Source organism: Desmodus rotundus, chromosome 8 (genome assembly GCF_022682495.2).
Source record: "Desmodus rotundus isolate HL8 chromosome 8, HLdesRot8A.1, whole genome shotgun sequence".
NCBI lineage: Eukaryota > Metazoa > Chordata > Mammalia > Chiroptera > Phyllostomidae > Desmodus > Desmodus rotundus.
This window is the reverse complement of record NC_071394.1, coordinates 25,163,476-25,182,807: the sequence shown is the minus strand read 5'-3', so window position 1 is coordinate 25,182,807 and position 19,332 is coordinate 25,163,476. Positions and strand designations below refer to the sequence as shown.

The 19,332-nt window shown below is 41.6% G+C and overlaps 1 protein-coding gene across 1 annotated transcript in view; it reads left to right on the top strand.

Annotated features, from left to right (window-relative positions):
- Window positions 1-384: 384 nt before the first annotated feature.
- Window positions 385-19,332, top strand: part of ATP6V1C1 (ATPase H+ transporting V1 subunit C1) — a 42,052-nt gene continuing 23,104 nt past the window's right edge. The window contains exons 1-3 of the mRNA XM_024572166.3: window positions 385-592; window positions 17,312-17,482; window positions 18,541-18,608. Coding sequence (XP_024427934.1) covers window positions 17,351-17,482; window positions 18,541-18,608 — 200 coding nt within the window. The 5' untranslated portion in view covers window positions 385-592; window positions 17,312-17,350. The remainder of the gene's footprint in view (window positions 593-17,311; window positions 17,483-18,540; window positions 18,609-19,332) is intronic.

Genomic DNA, 19,332 nt, shown 5'->3' with positions numbered 1-19,332 from the left:
TTAGCTCAATGCCTAGTGCACAATAAACTCTCCGTGAACATTTACGGAATTAACTTCAAGTGGGCTGGAAGGAAAATGTGAATCAGCTGAAGTGAACCAGTAAGGACATTGCTCAGAAAACGGGGCTGTCTGAAGAAAACCCCGAGGGCAGGATCCTGTGTACAGAGGTCCTAATCAGCAGAAGCCCATAGGAGTGCGATGTTAGGGATGGTAGCGGTGATGTTTCTAGGGGGCGAACGACACTCCGCCCAAACCGGGGCAGAGCGGGAAGCCCCACCCACTACGGAAGCGGGCGCCTGCCGACTCCCGGGTCTCCAAGCTTCCCCCCTCGTTCCAGCCCCGCCCTCCTTCGGAGGTCGCGGGAGATGCTGAGGCTGCGCAGTAGCGCGCGCGTAGGCGGAGCGGCGCGCGCCGCGGTCAGCTGACTGCTCCTGCTGGCACGTGACTTGCTCCTTGGGCGCTGAGGACGAGGAAGCCTTGAGGCCGGAGCTTAGGTCTGGGAGGGATGGAGCGCTGAGCCGTTAACGTCCGCCAGGCTGCCCGCCTCCGTACCTGTCATCTGCTGCCAGTTCCTCGTTTGACACCTTCCTGGGTTAGTGAGCGATGGCTACCTGGATGGGCGTCCTGGCCAGGCCGAAGCTGGCGCTGCGGTCACTGGCTGGGAAGGATGGGGGCGGCGCGGGGGCCGAGGCTGTGGCGTTGGAACTTGCTGGGTGGCTGTGACTGGTTTCTCAGCACAGGTTCTTCGTAACCTTGGGCCCAGGTTATGTGTCTTAGGAAGAGGAAGGAGGGGAAGAGCGAAAAGGGCTACTCAGTGGCAGAGGCAGAAAGGAGAAACACTGCGGATCTGGGACGGGTTTTTTTTTGGATGAGGTTGGGGGTGGTCACAGAGGATCCACGCCCCCTTGATTGATGGGGATGAAGGTGGCAGAGTGGCCCAAATGAGGACCTGGGCTGATGTGTGAGATCATATTGAGCGCAGGTGCCTTTTACAGGGTGTAGGCGGATGGCAGTTTAAAGGGACTGGGAGCCCCTCCGTGTAGAGGTCCCTCACAGAGGACGCAGGGTCCTTGTAGGCAGGGGAAAAACAAGAATCCAGAGAACTCAAACCATTTATTAAAATGGGGGAAGGGCAGGCAAGAAAACCCTGAAAAGAAACTTGAGGGGAGAGTCACATGCGGCAAATTGAATCACAAACAGGAGTTAGGGGAAGCTAATATTCTTTTTAGAGGTAAAATGTGGTATGTCAGGGGGAAAACATTTCAGTGAGCGCTCAGTACTTAGCAATGCTCTGGGAGTGGAGGAGTGGGATGTAAACAGTTCAGCCCCAGGAGCTTGCACCAGTGACTTACCCGAGGGCAGGTAAGTCACACACATGACACATTGAAGTGCTATGAGGTTACATGTAATTATCAAAAAGGATGCTAAGAGCTTTGGAATTGTGGAGCAGGCACAACTGTAGGAACTGGCACTATCACGAAATACCTTGGAGGAAAGATAACTGGTTAGGTCTTAGCAAGCCAGTGGGATTTCAACAGGTAGAGAGAAGTGGGGAGAACTTTCTAGGCAGGGAAAGCCGCAGGGTTTGAAGGCCTGAAGATGAGGGGGAAAGTGCTTCTAGGGGAGTCAAAAGTCTATAATTCTATGGTGGATTTGCATTACGGAGAAGTGGGAAGTGAAGTTGGTGTCAGGTAATGAAGACTTGAACGACTGACTGACTTACTCAGCTAATACCTGTTGAGCTGTATACCAGGTACTGTGCTGGTGCTAGGGTTTAGAAAACACAGGGTCTGTCATAGAACTTACAGGCAAGTGGAGGAGATGGGATTTTAATAAATAATTGTGTAAGTCTGTTACTTGCTTTGAAGAAGTAACAGTGATGTGAAAGAATTTATAAAGGACATGGCCTTTATAGAAGGTTCAAAGAAGGCTTTTTGGAGGCTGTGACTTTCGAACCGACATCTGAAAAGCAAGTGAAGATGTAAGTGAAGTCATTCCAGGCTGAGGGAACAGCGTATGTTGCAGTCCTGAGCTGTGAGGAGGAGTAAAGACGTTGCAGGAGGGCTAGCATGGCTGAAACTGGAGGGAGCCCTGTAAGACAGGCGGGAGGCCGGGGAAGCCTGGGGTTAGGGCCAGCGGGGCTTTTATTCTTAAAAACAGAGGGAAACCAGAGAAGATAATAGACAGTGAAGTGAGTCAGATGCGGATTTGAAGAGAAAATTTTGTCGAGAATGTGGAGGATGCAAGAGTACTAAATGAAGAGAGATGACCTCAAGAGGACATTGTAACTTTACCAAGAGATGGCAAAGCAGTTGAAACTTTCCTGAAAGATTGGTAGGCAAAATACTTTATCTCTTCTCCAAGGAATTAAAGAGAATGTTTAACTATACTTTTAGAGGCTAAGGATTTGGGAAAGCGGAAGAATGATTCTATTTGCACTCTTCCCTGAGGGTTAGAGCTACCCCTAAGCAGTCCTGAAGTATGCAGGGAGGCTGGGCCATTTGGGGTTGATGAAGACTTCCTTGCAGAAATCCATTTTGGCTTTCCAAATTTATCTTTCGGTAATGTCATCTACTCCAGAATATCTTTCATTGAACAATAATCACAGGGAGGACTTGGTTACCCTTCATATTTATTTGCACAGGTCTTTGAGGGAAGTAGATGAAAATGCTATTCATTGTATAAATAGGACTCTATCTAGGACTTTGGAACTAGGAAATAGATAAAGTGATTTGTCTAAGTCTGGGTAGCGGGTGTATGGTTCCTGCTGATTACCTACACAGTGCATAACACAGTCGCATCTAGAGAGAATGGTAAGTTTCTTGAAATGCACTGTAATCTTTGATTCAGAACTTTGGGTGAACTTTTTCTAGTCGGACAGCTTCAAGGGACTTGGCAGCTGGTGGTCAGTGCTTTAAAAACCTGCTTCTGGAAGCCTGGGTAATGCTGTTCAGTTGGAGGTGATAATGAACAACAGATCTGAAAGTGCTCAGGTTGTCAGTCGGTTCTTTGCGAAATAACCTGGTCTCAGATTGTGCTGAAGACTGAGCCTCAGGGTTGTGTCTCAGAATTCCTGGACCTTTTTATCTTACGGTATGTCTTGCAGGGACTAGATAGATAGATAGATAGATAAAATCAAAAAAAAAAAAACAAACAGTACTTGGGGTCTGACTAAAGAAAATGCTGAAAGCTGGGTGGTCAGAGTAATTCTGCTTTTAAAACTGTGCAGGAAATGCTCATTTTTATTGGTTGGCATGGTAGTCTTTAGGAGCCTCATTTGCATTAGTTTTTACAACCTAAAAAGGAACTTTCGGGCTTCAAAAGACTGATTCTCTGATTCCCACTCCCCCCCCCCCCAGCTCATGAAACAATTCCATTAGCAAAAGAACAAAACAGGAATGCCAGAATAAACCTTTGCAAAAGGATCTCCTTATAGTCCACCAGTCCCTGAACAGTCAGTCTTCCTTTTGAACTTGAATCTGCTTGGGGATAACTACAGTTGTGAACTAGGTACCTCCTAATTAAATTTTGTTGTTGTCTGTATTCTGATCTGTCTGCAAGAGTAAATCTTTTTCACTCTTTGGATGTGGATTTTTATACAGTTTTAGTTGTAAATTAATTCATATTGCATTCCTACTTCACTGATGTTTTTAAGACATAGAAACCATTAGCATAATGCCTTTGGAAAGATAGTTTTTCATTGCATGAGCCTTAGGCAATGAACCAGGGCAGTCTAAAATTTCATGTTAACGTGAGTGACCCTTGGAAGTAGAAATTTCAAACTGTATTCTTTTTTTTTTTTAAAGATTTTATTTACTTATTTTTTAGAGAGGGGAATGGAGTGGGGAACGGAGGGAGAAAGAGAGGGAGAGAAACATCAATGTGTGGTTGCCTTTCTCACACCGCCCACTGGGGACCTGGCCCACAACCCAGGCGTGTGCCCTAGACTGGGAATCAAGTCAGCGATCCTTTGATTCACTGGCCGGCACTCAGTCCACCGAGCCACACCAGCCAGGGCTCAAACTGTATTCTTGATGAGGAAGCAAAATGATTTTCCAGTGGCAAATCTTCTTCAAATGTTGCATCATTGTGTAAATCTGCTAAAAGGAGTCAGGTGGGCTGTGGAGGAGAGGTGCTGTGGTTCCATCAGAGAATAAAAGATGGAGCATTGGCTCTATATTTAAAATGATAGGCATGTGTATTTCAAAATAAAATGCCAGGTAAATGCAAAAATGGTGTTAGGTAAAAAGAAATTGATACGTCTTTTAGGATATTTAAACAAGCTATTAATAAATATGAGTTACTTGTCAATTAAGCTGATTAACAGATGGATTAACTTTACCATGAAAGGTTTTCTTTATGAATGTGCCTGTAGGTTAGAGTTTCTCAGTGGGTGCTATTGGCATTCGGACAGTCCCTTTTCTATCCCCCCTTCACTAAATGCTGATAGTGACCCTCACATTGGGACAACCTAAAATGCTCCATTGCCAGACTCCTGGAGGAGAGAGGTTCCATTTGGTTGCAAAACCCCATGTGTGGTCATCATTTATTTGCTGGACAGGTAGATATCTGAGGGCCTGTTAGCGACAGGCACTCTCCTAGATGTTGGGAGTATGGAAGTTAAGAGGAGTTTAATAAACTAGCGTGTAAAATGTATGTTGTTGCTGGCTGTGTGACTTTAGGCAAGTAATTTTTTCATTAGCTTTTCTCTCTGCAAGTGGGAGTGGTGATAACATCTTTGAAGGAATTAAGTACAAAATTGCTTAGCATAATTAAAGTGCTTGTTACATAGTGTGTATTCAATAAGTGATTGTCATTACCAGTAACCAGAATCTCAAGCTTACTACAGTGATGAACGGAGGAAAACTAACATGTTTTTAGTCTTACTTGATGAATGTCAGGTTAGAATACATTGTGTTAGAGATGTCAGCACCTTCTAAAGCAGGGGTGTCCAACCTTTTGGCATCGCTGTGCCACACTGGAAGAAGAGTTGTCTTGGGCCACGCATTAAATACATCGTGACACATAATCACAAACAAATCTCAGTGTTTTAAGTAAATTTACGATTTTGTGTTGGGGTGCATTCACAGTCATCCTGGGCTACCTGTGAGTCCATGGGCCGCAGGTTGGACACCCTTGCGTAGTAGGATCTAATGAAACACGATATTGTGGTCCAGTCACTATTCTAAAATACCAGTCTGAAAGAAAAGGGAAGTAATATTTTGGGAGCCGTGAGTGTAGATTCAGGGAGTCCCGTGGCATGGAAGGAATTGGTTGCTCCCTGGGCGGCTGCTGCGTTGCCTGTGGCGGAGAGGAAGTCTGGGAACTCAGAAGGGTCTGATGATTACTTTCAGTGATCATTGTACAGTGCCCGCCTCACCGTGTCCACCGATTATGCAGCCTTGCCAGAAACTACAAGACATTTTCTGACATTTAAAACACTCTGTATTCTGTCCTCCATAAATTAAATAAAATTGTGCACTTCTTGAGCAATGAAAGAGTTTACCCAGATTTTGTTTTGTCCCGTACTTGATTTTATAAATCATACTGTTTTTCACTTTTTTGTTAGGTTTGTAATCTTCCATAGACAGCATGCAACAAGTCAGTTGGTATATTTAAGGTTTCCAAACTCCATAGAACAAAAATAATTTCTGTATCATAGGGCTGACAAATGTGTGTGACTCTTGATGATGATACGACATTTAGCCATCTTATTAAAAAATATTTCCCATTTCTTGCAACATTCATTATATAATTACTATAATCACAGAAATGCCTATGTTAGTACAGTGGTTCTGAAACCTGACTTATCATCTAAATTACCTGAGGTGCTTAATAAGAAGGAAAAAAAAAAGGTCTTGGGTCTCACCCAGTATAGATTCGTGGTATTTAGGGGCAGATGAAGATCCTGGATATCATCATCCAGTTTCACTGTACAAATGAAGTTTATGCAGCCAGTGATAGGCAGAACTGAGATTAGATTCCACGTCTTCCCATTCTCAGGGCAGTGCCCTGGCCGTTACAGCGTGCTCCCGGAAGTCGGCATTGGGGTTTCTTGGGCTGTAATTCCCTGTGAGATGAAAGGGCTGGTACCAGCCTTGATCTCGTCTTTCAGACACAGCTGCTTCTGACCAGCCTTGCCCTTCCGTTCTGTATTATCACCAGACTTCTTTCAACCGTGGCATTTAATGAGTGGTTTCTAAACTTCTCAGGCTTTTCAAGTGTGAGGATACTACCCTACCCTCTTGTTTTTAAGTGGGTATTTTGTGGAGTTTTGTGTGTGTGTGTGTGTGTGTGTGTGTGCTTACATGTAGTAATTTACTATTTAAAATTAAGAAACAAATATACGGAAAGAATGTAAACAAACATAATCCACTCCCAGGAGATAATCCTTAACAGTTTTTTAAGATTTAATGTTAATGCCTATACTTATCCTTGTTTCCTTTCTTAAAGTTGGAAAAAACTGGGCCAAAGTGTGGGCACATATTTATGGCTCTTTAAAAATTTTTTTTAAAGATTTTATTTATTTATTTTTAGAGATGGGGAAGGGAGAGAAACATCTGTGTACGAGTGATACATTGATCAGTTGCCTCTCACACACCCCCAACTGGAGACCTGGCCTGCAACCCAGACGTGTGCCCTGACTGGGAATCAAACCAGCAACCCCCCCTTCCACCGGTTCACAGGCTGGCACTCAATCCACTGAGCCACACCAGCCAGGGCTGTGGCTCTTGATAAATATTAACCAACTGCCTGTCAGAAATTGTGCCCCCACCCCATTTTAATCACAACACTTTTTTAGGCTCTCGTGATAAAATTTTAGATTAAGGACATATTAATGATGACAAATTATATCTTTATTAATGCTTTAAAATGAATTTATATTTTATCATGATAGCTTGCTGTATATCTACAAATCAATGACACACGTGCATGCGTGGGACATTTATTCAAGCTGCATCTATTTATTTTTAAAGAGAGAGAACGTTATTTTCTTCTTATTACCAGAACAGATCTCGTTCATTGTTGTGCCTTGTCTTCACACAGTATTACTACATTCTTTCAGCCTAGACTTGTTACATTTTTCATTTCTGTTGTTGTTACTCCTGTTTTCTACTAAATGTTAAAATAGGGGGCTGAAAGGGACTGGGATGTTGTGGCTGAATCCCAACATAGAAACAAACAGCAATTTGATAGCAAAACCAAAAACGAGTAGCTCATACAACAAAACTAGGTAAGACTTTAATTTCTGGCTGTGATGGAATAACTGGTAACATATTTGCTTTCCCACCATAAAAAAATAGAAAACTGAACAAAATACATGAAAAAACTGCTTCCAGATGTTGGGTGACAGGTAGTATAGGACCTGAGAGATAAGAAACAAATGACGTGAATGCTATAATCCCTCCGGCCTTCTGCCCGAAGTCAGTGTCTGGACCACAGTTTAGGAAGGGAAACCAAGCCAAGCGTGTTGTCTTGCTGAGTTGAGGACACTGGAGTTGGGGAAGGCTTATCTGCCTGGAATTCGCGGGTCAGATTGGCGAAGAGGAGGGAGCTAGACAGGAATCTGTGTGGGGTCTCTGGAGAAGAGCTAGCAAAAAGTCACTAGAGAGCTTTAAACTAAATAATTTCCAGGGCTCATGGAGCTGAGAGGCATTCGCATGCTTGAATACCTGCAGCATTCAGTAGAATCCCCAAAAGGGCAGACCTTAGAGCTAAATGAGCCCTAGAGTGCAGCCTGAGACCATCCAAACAAAGTTTAAAAACCAGCCTTGAATGGATCAGGCTACTTCTCAAGTGACTTGACTACCTGTCAGAACAAAGTACAGCATTCTTAAAGAAGGAAGCCAACAAAATCCAGTGATAGACTTTGTAACATTGTGAATTACACATATGCTCAGTGATGTAACAGAGAACGTGAACATAATGAGAAAAGAAAAGGAAGGTTTAAAAAATGGAACGTATAAAGCTGAAAAGTATATTTAAAGTGAAAAATTTACTTTACGAGGTGAATATTAGATTATTCTAAAGAAAAGGTCAGCAAACTAAAATATACAGCAAGAGAACATCCAAACTGAAGTGCAGAGAATAAAACAACAACAAAAAATGTATAGAGTCTCATTGACCTATGGGATAATATCAGGTGGTTTAATGTGTAATTTCTGTCTCAAAAGAAGGGAAAGGGAAGCAGAAAAAAACTTGGAGAAAATAATGGATGAAGTTTTTCCAAATTTGATGAAAAGTAAACACAGATGAAAGAAGTTCAGTGAAGTCCAAGCAAGATAAATCCTCTGACTTTGGCACTTTTTTTTTTTGCTGGTGACAAAGGTTTATTCAGATGCCAGCAATCTGGGAAGAGGGGAGACTCTTGTCTCAGCTCATCTTGACATCTCAGTGCAGGCAGAGGCTTTTCTGAGGGGGGAGAGCAGAAGCAGAACAGAGAAATCAAGGGGAGGGAGTTGAAAAGTTCTTCACCTGCACACCACAGAGTCCATTATGGTAAGGTCCTCAGGGACCTCCAAACTGCTCAGTTGCTGGTCTAGGGTGCGTCATTCTGGTCTTTGTCATTCTGGAAGTTCAGCAAATCTGCCGGAGCTGGGATGCCTGAAGGTCGGAGTCTGTATCTTTTGAGGTTAGTTCCTAGGAGGCATGTTTTTCTTAAGCCACAGAAAGTATATACAGAATTGGGCAAAAGTAGGTTTATAGTTGTTCACATGGAAAATAATATAGTAATTAATAAATAATAATACAAGAATAAACACTGATTTTTGTGCTCACAAATGTAAACCTACTTTTGCCCCACCCTGTATTATAAAAGAAAAAATTGAAGACTTCACAGAACTAAGTATTGGACAGCATGTGGAACAACTGGATCTTGCATACCTTGCTAGTGGGAATATAAAATGTTACAGCTACTTGGGAGAACAGTTTGGCAGTTTCTTATAAAGTTAAATATATGCTAATCAGTCAACTCAGAAATTCCACTTCTAGATGTTTATCTGAAAGAAATGAAAAAAAAATTTTTCACAGCACCCTTGTTAATGGTCCCAAACCAGTAGCAATCCAATTTCCATAAGTGGATGAATAGATAAGCAAAATAGTACATTCCTGTAATGGAATGCTAAGCGATAAACAGAATGGACTGCTGCTGATAACACTCCACATGGTACCAGTAGACAGGAAGTGCCAAATAAGTATAGCCTGCTGTCTTGATGACGTTTGACAGTTCTAATTGACACCTGTGCTAACTCAGGAAACACTGGAGTACGGCTAGGTTTGGGAGAAGAAATTATGAGTTTGACTAGAGATGTTGGGTTTTTGGTGCTTTTGAGACACCCAGTTGGAGGTGTCCTGCAGTCAGTTGTGGAGACTCGCTGGGTATAGCTCTGGAAGCAGTGCAGGGCCTTGGGCTAGAGATGCAAATTTGGGAGAGTGTTCAGCATCTAGGCTGGAAATCGCCTGGAGTATAGATAAGGTTTTCAAGAGAGAAACTATAATATATACACTCACATTCAGATGCACATATAACAGAGGTCTTAGACCTAGATCTGAATCTTGAGGAACTCCAACATTTAATTGGTACACCTTTTCAATAGTATTCTCTTTTGTTTAACATACGATTTGCCTGTATTTTTGCCTGACTTCCAAAATATGAAGAATAAAAACAGAAGTCATTTGAAGCAGTTAGAGGGGACGGAGGGAGGTGCCCAGTTTCTTGGTGAGATAACCAGTGGGCACCAGTTTTGACCCTCTGTTTCCATGCAACAGAGAGAAGAAGGGGAAGCAACATGGATTTCATTTTCTGACCAAAAATGCGTGCACACTGTATATTCATCTGCAAAGATAAATTTTGTTTGAAACTGAGCTTAAATTGTTCTTAAATTTCAAGGAGAATTTTTTTACGTGACTTGCATAGATGACAGGTAACAGTGGACATTGTTTAAAGACAAAGAAAACAGCAGTTTTGCAGAAGACTCATTGATGCCGCCCTCATGGGCAGTGCTTACATTTATCCTTAGGTACTTGAGTTTAAGTAAGCTTGTCTTTCCTGTGGGCTCTTTTTATAGTTTGCTTTGACTAGGGGATGAAAGAACTGAGGCCATGGCTTTGTAAAGTACAGATAAGTTGTTTTCTCAAGCCCTCTCATATTTTGACTGAGTTCACCCTTAAATAACAAAGACAAAGGCTTAGTAATCTGCAGCTTAACCAATTTTTAATTTATAAACTAAATTAGAATTTGTCTTCTGAAAGCCTCTAAATAAAAATGATTACATACATTTTTTGGTCCTTATTTTTTCTCTAATTAGATATTTTGATTAATTGAGTCACTGTTATAATTACATTTCTGATTCATAAAACAGGTCGTCATTAATTGTGTATGCTGGGTTTTAGGGCTTCAGAGACAATATGATTGTGGCCCCTCAGGATTTCCCAGTGTGGTGAAGAGGCAAGTACGTTAGTAAAAAAGAGGGAGGATAGTGTGATAAATGCATAATAGTGGCATTTGTAAGATATGTCCCATCTGGGATACTGGGAACAGCCTTTGGAGGCAGGGTAGGTTGGGGCAGCAGCTAATACAGTCAATGTCGGGAAGGGAGGTCTAATGGAGAAGAGGAGATCTAGGTACATCATTTTATTTGTTACTTCTAACAGTTCTGTGAGGATATTTGTAATATTCCACTTTACAGATAGGAAACTAGAAGTGGGTAGGGTAGAGTTAGGGTGTTAGCTACGAGAGATTCCACAGTTTGTGCTGTTTGTGCCAGGTCTCTGGAATATCTAATTTTTTAAAAAATGCTTTTCTGTTTGGAGGAATCATTGTTTGTTCTAAGAGACAGGACAGTTTTGGAGGCTGGATGATACTGTTTTAGAAAAGAAAACAAAACGGAAAGGCAGTCTGTCTGGTAGCAGAATTCTCTCGGCCTACAGGGTACTCCGAGCCTGTAGTCAGACACGGAGTGGAAAAGGTGTGAGGCTGCGTGTGGCTCTCTCTTCAAATAGGAGAGCCTAGGTGGGCTTGGGTGCAGAACATTTTCTCCTGGCGCGACACAATAGAAAGAACATGGCCTTTATAGTCAAATACAGTGAGATTCGAACCCTGTCTGCCAGTTGTGTGACCTAGGTAAATGACTAACCTCGCTGAGTATTACTACGTAGATGGGTTGTCGGGCTGGCACGAGAATTAAGATAGTGAGTGAGAAGTGTATACAGCAGTACGAAACATGGAAGACATCTTTTCCCCCTTATCTCCAAACAGGCTCCCGAGAGGCTCCATTTAAAAGATGGACTTAGAGAACATTATGTAATTTTCCTAAACTTTTCTAGACCCCAGTTTTGTTTAGAATTATTATGATATATCATTTTACTTGATCCTGATAACAGCTCGGTGATGTAGGATAGGGCAGGTATTTATAATAGGGACGTAGAACCTTTTTTCTAATTTCTTGAAATCCTTTGGAAACCTATTGGATAAGAGAGATTTTTCTAGAACTCTAAATGGTATGATAGTGACATCTACTGTGATAATGCATATTATTACAGCTTCAGTTTAGATAATTTAACAGTATCAGGAAGGACTTAACAATTCATGTCATCACCTGCCATTTTTTGAGAGAGAGGAGGTATAAAAATGTGTCATTAACTGTACTTGGTTTAACAGAACTGTAACTGAACAAACCAGGGCTTGTTCCTGTGGCACCTTGATGCACCACCCAACAACTAGTGTTCAGGGAAACAGGTTTTCATTTACAGGATCCCATCCTCGGGGCCTGAGAGCCCTCCTGCTCGGACCCCTGTTCTCCCTTGAGACCCAGCACTTCCCTTGCTCCCCATCAGGCTATAAGCCAAAACCTGCCCAGAATTTCCCCATCTCCTTATTTGTTCTTAAGCTGGCTGTGCCCACAGTTCTCCGTCTCCTCTGGAATCTGCGCCTGTAGGCTTCAGAGCCGCCATCCTCTCGCAGCAGCTCTCTCCTTCAGGATCTGGGGTGTGTTGTATTCAGTCTCCATGTAGGAGTCCAGGAAGGCACATGTCCCAAGAAAGTGGCTTCTCTGTACGTCCTTCAGAGAACTAGAAGTCTACAGTCTCAGCATTCCTGGACACAGTTCAGCATTCCAGGCATCTCCCACTAATCCACGCGTGGTTAGACAGATTCCCACATGGCGCCATCAGCTCTCTCCTTACACCCTTTCCTCAGCCTGCATGGCTGCCTTCCTCACTACCCCAGGCTGCATGGCAGAATCCTGACTACAGACTGCGTAGCCACTTGCTTCCTCTCTCAGCGCTCATGCCAAATCACCCTACATCATGGCTCCTTCCTCACTGTTCCCCTCCTCATGGCCGGTACCTACTCTCTCAGCCCTCGTGGCGGACCAGCTCCCTCCCTTGCAGCCCACCCTAATGCTGACCCAGAGCTTCCTATGTGTCCTCATATCTGGCCTCTCCTACAATATGCTACTTTTGCCAGTTCCCCCATAACTTTTACGATCTTTTGGCTGCCGTGTTTAGTCAGGGCAAGAGTACCCCATGACACGGGAGCCTCTATCTCCCTGCTGTATAAGGGTCCTCTACACCACCCTCCCCGCACCACCACCTCACAAGTCATTACACATTCTGAAAGTCATATATGCCTTTTGCCCAGGGTGGTAGCACAGCTATCAACTTGCCATTGTTATGAAAAGTATCTTCCTTCCCCCATCCCCTTCTCCCATCCCTCAACCATGGGCTGTGGGGAATATGCTTTGCTATTTTGGGGGATCCTCCACTCTGCATGATGTTACAGGACCACTTGTATAAATAAAAATAAAACCTCATTTCCAAAACTACTATCAGTTAGAAGATCTGGTTTATTAAAAGATGTTTAAGGACACAGTCTATTGGATTCAACTGAGAACTTCAGAGTTCAAGGTAGTTCTGTGATTGGTGTTTTGGCTAAAAAAAAAGCCAGATTTGTTAAGTACAAGAATATTAGATCCAGAGACCAGAGATACGGAAACGACCAAGGCCAAGTGGCCAAAGGAAAGTGAGAAGGTGGAAAGAGAAAAGGTGGCGAGTGTTGGAGCAGCTGAGGTGAGACGGCCCAGGTGCAGTGGTGTGGTGGAGAACGGGAACAGGATGATACGAAAGCAGGTGCACGTCCACACCATTTCGTTAGGAAATCAATTTAAAAAGCAGCTTAGATAAATTCTACCATTAGTACAGGTGTAGCCCAAGCTCTGAGTTTTGCAACACTATACAATCGGAAGTGTTAAACATAATGACCTGAAAAGACTTCTTAAAAAAAATCCTGAAACATCAAAACAGTTGGTGTTCAGTATATTACACTTGGCCATAAGATTAGAAAGCATATCCTCCAGGGTTATTAAAACAGAAAAATTGTGCTTGGAGGATTAATTTGGTATCTAGACTATTACCTGGCTATTCCATTTGAAATTTCACTAAAATTGTATTTTTTACAAATTTGCTAAGCATTGTTCTATTTAATTTTTCATAAATTAATGACATTCTTATAACAAGTTTTAAGATATTTAATTTTGAAATATTTCCAGTATGCAAAACAGTTCAGATTTTTCAGATTGACATCTGCATACCCGCCACACAGATTTAACAGGACTAACATTTTGCCATGTTTGCCCCAGGTAATTTATTAAAGAAGTGAAAGCTGAAGAAGCACCTTTCTCCTGTGTGTTTTGACTTTCCGTAAGCACGTAGTATGAACAGTGTACACCAGTGCGTGGGGACTTACGTTGGTGACCGCTGTTGAGAACAGTTTGGCAGTGCCCAATGGGGTTGATACAGTCTTTGTCAGTTATCTCTTGGATGAGGGCTGTCCAGAAAGTACCCAGCCATGCAATACGAAAAATAGAGGCATTTGTTGAAGAAGATACAAGATACAAGAAGCATTGTACATAGGACAATGACATCTCAGTCCCCTTCAAAGTAGGTACTGTGGGACCTCACACAGTTCTCCTAGTCGCCATCAGCTGCCCCATTGTATTTTCCTGAATCGACATTCTGAAATCTCTTCCCTTTCAAAGGTGATTTTAGTTCTGTGAAAAGCCAGAAGTTGCAGGGCACCAAATCTGGGTGGTAGAGGGGCTGAGTCACCTGGGTGATTTGGTGTTCTACCCCAAAATTATGCACAAGATGTGGTGCAAGAGCAAGTGCATTGTCTGATGAAGCTGCCAATTGCCAGTTTTCGATAGCTGCGGCCTTCTGAATCATCTGAATAGTTTCTGTGGTGGCATGTTCAAGCTTAACACAGTTCCGTTGCTCTACTCAGTCATTTTGAATGTGACAGCCTCACAGTGCACACGCTCACTCAATGGCACCTACTGCCCCCAGTAACTAGTCCAGTGAAGTCATCGTTCACGCATGTGCATTCCAGTCCACTCTCCTTGGCTGCCAGGTTGCATCAATACCGTGCAAACTGTTCTTGTTATTATTAGCAATGGTTGGACTTTTTCCAGTCTAATATCATATATAACAGACCACCCTGAAATTTAGTGCCTTACACAGTAATGTCCAATTTTTCCTGGTTCTGTGGGTTGTCTCGGTGGTTCTTCTGCTTGTTTCATGTGTGCTCATTGATAGGACTGCGTTCAGTTGGGATATAGGCTCGTTTGAAAGCTTCAAGATGACCTCACTCATGTTTGCCCGTTTCTGCTGGTTGTCAGGTACAGTGTTCTGTCTCTGTGCCATGTGGCCTCTCATCTTCCATTAGGCTAGACTGGCTTCCTTCCATGGTGGTCTGAGGGCAGCCATCCAATACACATAAGTTGAACTTTCAAGGTCTCTTGAGGCCTGGGCCCTGAACTTATAATAGTGTGGTGTTTTGTTGGTCAAAGCAAGTTACGGGCTATCCCAGATTCAAGGGTAGGAGAAGTTGATTCCACCTTTTGATGGCAGGAGTGGCGATCACATCGCATGGGAGCATGGAAAGACTTGTTGCCTTCATCTTTGAGAGAACTCTACCACATTAGCACACATTAGCATACTTTGAACTTTAGTACAAAGTTCTTCACTGCAAACTTGTTTATAAAGCAAAAAAGTAAATTACAACTATTCTTCCAGAGGAAAATGGATAATAAATTTTAGTGGGCTCATAGAATACCATATAGCATTTAAAATGAATGAATTGAATTGATAGGTATTACCATGAATAATTCTAAAAATAGATTGAGTGGAAAAAACAGGTTGGAGAAGAGTATAGGTAGGATTATATTTATATGATAGCTTCGAAGTTTAACATTTGAAGTTTCTCATGTAGGCTAATGAGGGTTTTGTTTTTGCTTTTTTTAATTTATTTTTTATTTTTTTAAAGATTTTATTTAATTATTTTGAGAGAGAGTAGAAGGGAGAATGAGAGGGAGAGAAACATAGATGGGTTGCCTCTCGGCCCACATCCCAGGCATGTGCCCTGACTGGGAATGGAACTGGTGACCCTTTGATTCACAGGCTGACACTCAATCCACTGAGCCATACCAGCCAGAGCATGTTTTTGCTTTTGTTCTAAATCAAAGCTTATTTTTGGATGTCCTCCTTAGAACTTGGTGTTTTGAGTGGCTTCCATCCTTGGCCAGCCAGTTAAGCATGCTACTTTTCTGGCTGGACCGAGTGCTTTGTCTGGTCTGGTCTGGTCATCACTAACAAGTCTGTGTTTAGTTGTTGGCCATCTGATTGGAGCTCTTTATGCGGCTTTATCAGTATTGTGGGAAAAACCATCTCAGAGTACAGTTCCTGAGATCACTTATTTAATACCACTGTCTAAATTTATGCCAGTTTAACTTCTCTGAGTTTGTTATCTGTAAATGGGGAGGATGGTATATATCTGGTAGAGGTGTTGGGATGACTGGCAGTACCTGGTGTTTGGTAGATGCTCTATTAACTGAAGTTCAAAAAAACACACAAGCATATACAATGGCATCTATGGTAAGTTCACTTTCAATTGTGTAATGACTAGGTAGGATTACTTTAATTGCAGTGGGCTTCTGAAATTACGAAAGTAAGTTATGATTAACTATAATTTACATTTTATATACACTTTTAGATTTTATTTATTTATTTTTAGAGAGGGGGGGAGGGAGGGAGAAAGAGAGGGAGAGACACATCAGTGTGGGAGAGAAGGTTGCCTCTTGCACGCCTCCAGGGGGACCTGGCCTGCAACCCAGGCATGTGCCCTGACCAGGAATCGACCTGGCGACCTTTAGGTTTGCAGGCCGGCACTCAGTCCACTGAGCCACACCAGCCAGGGTTATAATTTCATTCTAAAGATTTAAGTTTATAAAGTTCTTTATAAATTTCACTGATTTTGTTACCAAGACAACTTTGCAAGATAGTTTTATCTTCTATCTAAGACAGACTTCAGGTTTCAGGACAGGCTAAATAAATAAGCAGTGGTAGTAGAAAGCTAACAGTGGTTCTAATGACAGCATATTAAAGTGGAAATAATGATATTTGCATTTTTATGACTTCTTTTTGGTTTGTGTACTTATATTCTGAACACAGTTGGCTTTGGACTTATTTTTTATGTGCGCACGTGCGGGCGTGAGGGAGAGAGGGAGAAGGGGAGGGAAGGAAGGAAAGTGGGAGGGAGAACGACTGTAGAAGGTTGGTTGTGTCTTAATGGATCTGGAACTCCTGGAAACGGAGATCCACGGCCTCCTCTCCCTCAATCCAACAGTGTTGTGTCCCCCACCCCAAGGTCACAGTTTTAAAAAACTACAAGGCTGATTGGGAAGTTGTTTTTTTTTTTTCCCAAACTTATAAATGTTTTATGGCAGCTAATTATATGTCAGAGATTTGAGAGAATCCTTAGGTTGAATATGGATTAAAATAAACCCCAAGTTGGTTAACCTTGTAGGATTTGCTAAGCCAGATGTGGCAGATTTACTTGGTGGTTACTGTTCAAATGCATTGATTCGAGTTGTGCATGTTTTTTATTTCCTACTTTGGTTTATGTTTTACAAGTTTAAGATAAACTTACAAATTTGTGACTCTCTGACTTTCGTGGAATGAAACTATTGGTGGTTAGTGTTTTAGGTAGTCCATCTTCTTGAATTAATTCCCATTTTAAGATGTTTTCTAATTTTTTAAAAAATTAGATACTTCATGTATTAGGTCTTTATCATCTCTTTTATATTATCATAAATAAATCACATTTTACCATTTATATGGATTTACTTCCAGGTAAGTAAATTTGACTTTGCTTGGGATCATATGCCAGTGGTAGATTAGTTTTGAAATGTGACTCCGAAATACTTTAGAAACAAGTGATATTAAATTTATTTTTTGTTTTATTTTTATATTTCAGAGTCTCTCTTGATTTTGGAAGAAATACTGGGTAACAAACATGACTGAGTTCTGGCTTATATCAGCTCCTGGGGAGAAAACCTGCCAACAAACATGGGAGAAACTGCATGCAGCAACTACAAAGAACAATAATCTTGCTATTAGCTCGAAGTTCAACATTCCTGACTTAAAGGTAAAACAGCACTGTGCAAAATAGCGTATGAAGGACAGTTGTGTTTCTGCTTACCTTTTGGTATAAGTGAGGCAATAGGTTCTTTCTAGAGCCATTGGCTAGAGAAACCTGTCTTGTTCTTTTCAGGAAATTGAGGTTTTAGAAGGTGAGCTACCAAAGCAAAATAACATTTTTTCCTAAACATTTGTGCTTTTCTAAATTGTAATTTAAATTGTAATGAGAAATCTTATGCAAAGATGTGATATATTACATTCGGAAATACGACTTCGAGGAGGGAAAAAATCTTAGTAATATATATCCTTAAATATCACAGTGAATCCATGTTTCTGTAGTTAAATTCATATAATGCTCACTAATGGTTTAGCATTGTACCTCTTTAATCATACTTGGAAAATTTAACCTAATTATTTAAATCTAGTTAATCAATTTAACATTTATTAAATATCAGTAACCTAGCAGTCTCAGAGTGAAGCAGGCTGCCAGCATAATCATTTGACTGAACTTTTGTAAAGAACGGAAAAGATCATGATAATTTCTATTTTGCTGGGTAACTAAGAAGTGAGACAGTTATACACAGCACTCATTTATTTAAGAAATACTTAAATTGACTGGTTTTTATAACAGTATTTTGGGAGTTAGGAATTCCTTCAAGACACTGGCACAGACCATGGACATTACTTCCAAAACATGCTCATTTATACACATACAGTTTTGCATATAAATTCAGTTACATAACCTCTGATGCACAGTCATGGACCTGTGCTTAGGAGCTGCTTTTGTAAACCGTGGCTTCAAGTGACCCACCGTCACTGGGCAATACAAGCAGAGGCAAGGGCCGGCCATTGCAGAATCGTCATGTCTTAAACAGTGGTTATAACCATGCATTAGAGGATTATCTTGTACATATAAATAGCTTTGAAATGTCTGGCAAGCATTTTTAACCACACTTGCACATTATGAAATAAAAAAATGACAAGTTTTGTGGGCCCTTCAAATTAAGTGTTGTTTCGTCTTGTAAAAAGAAACCTAAGTTATAAAATGCTGTGTTGCCCCTCTAGGTCGGCACACTGGATGTCTTGGTTGGTTTGTCGGATGAACTGGCTAAACTGGATGCATTCGTAGAAGGGTAATGTACCTATGAGCGCAGATCAGAGCAAAACGGGGGTCACTGTCATCAGGCTGCCTGGACACTGGGTTTTTCATCACGTGTGTACCGTGCTTATGGAATGGTTTTAGAAATGACACCTCTTTTTTCTTTGTAATCAACTTTGTGGTGGTATAGTTTACATACAATAACATACCTGTTTGAGGTGTGAAATTACCATTTTTATTGAGATACAATGTACGTATCATACAACCCACCTATTTACAATGGACACCGCAGTGGTTTTAGTGTATTCACGGAGTCGTGCAGCCTCCACCACAGTCACTCGCTCCCCGCCTCAGCTGCCCGCTCTGCTCTCTGACATTATGGATTCGCGTCGTCCAGACTTTTTGTTGGAATCATACAACATGCGGTCTCTTGTGACCGTCTTCAAATAAATGGCATCAGGAAAACATTTCTTTAAACAATGGTTTCTTTAAAAAATTTTTTTATTTAATTAAAACTTAAAGTGAATGTTATGGCATATCATTTTCCATTGTGTGACAGTTTATTGGCTGGCACCTGGAAACAGTACTTCTTTTGAAAAATTCACAATGGGAACTGACAAAAGGGAGAGAAAGTAGTTGTTGAATGATATATAAGGGCTAAAAAAAAGAAAAAGAGAGAGATGGTGACCAATCATTTTTGTTTCCTCCTATCTAACTCTAAAATGGTTAAAGTTCCAAGCAGTAATACTGTTACAGTG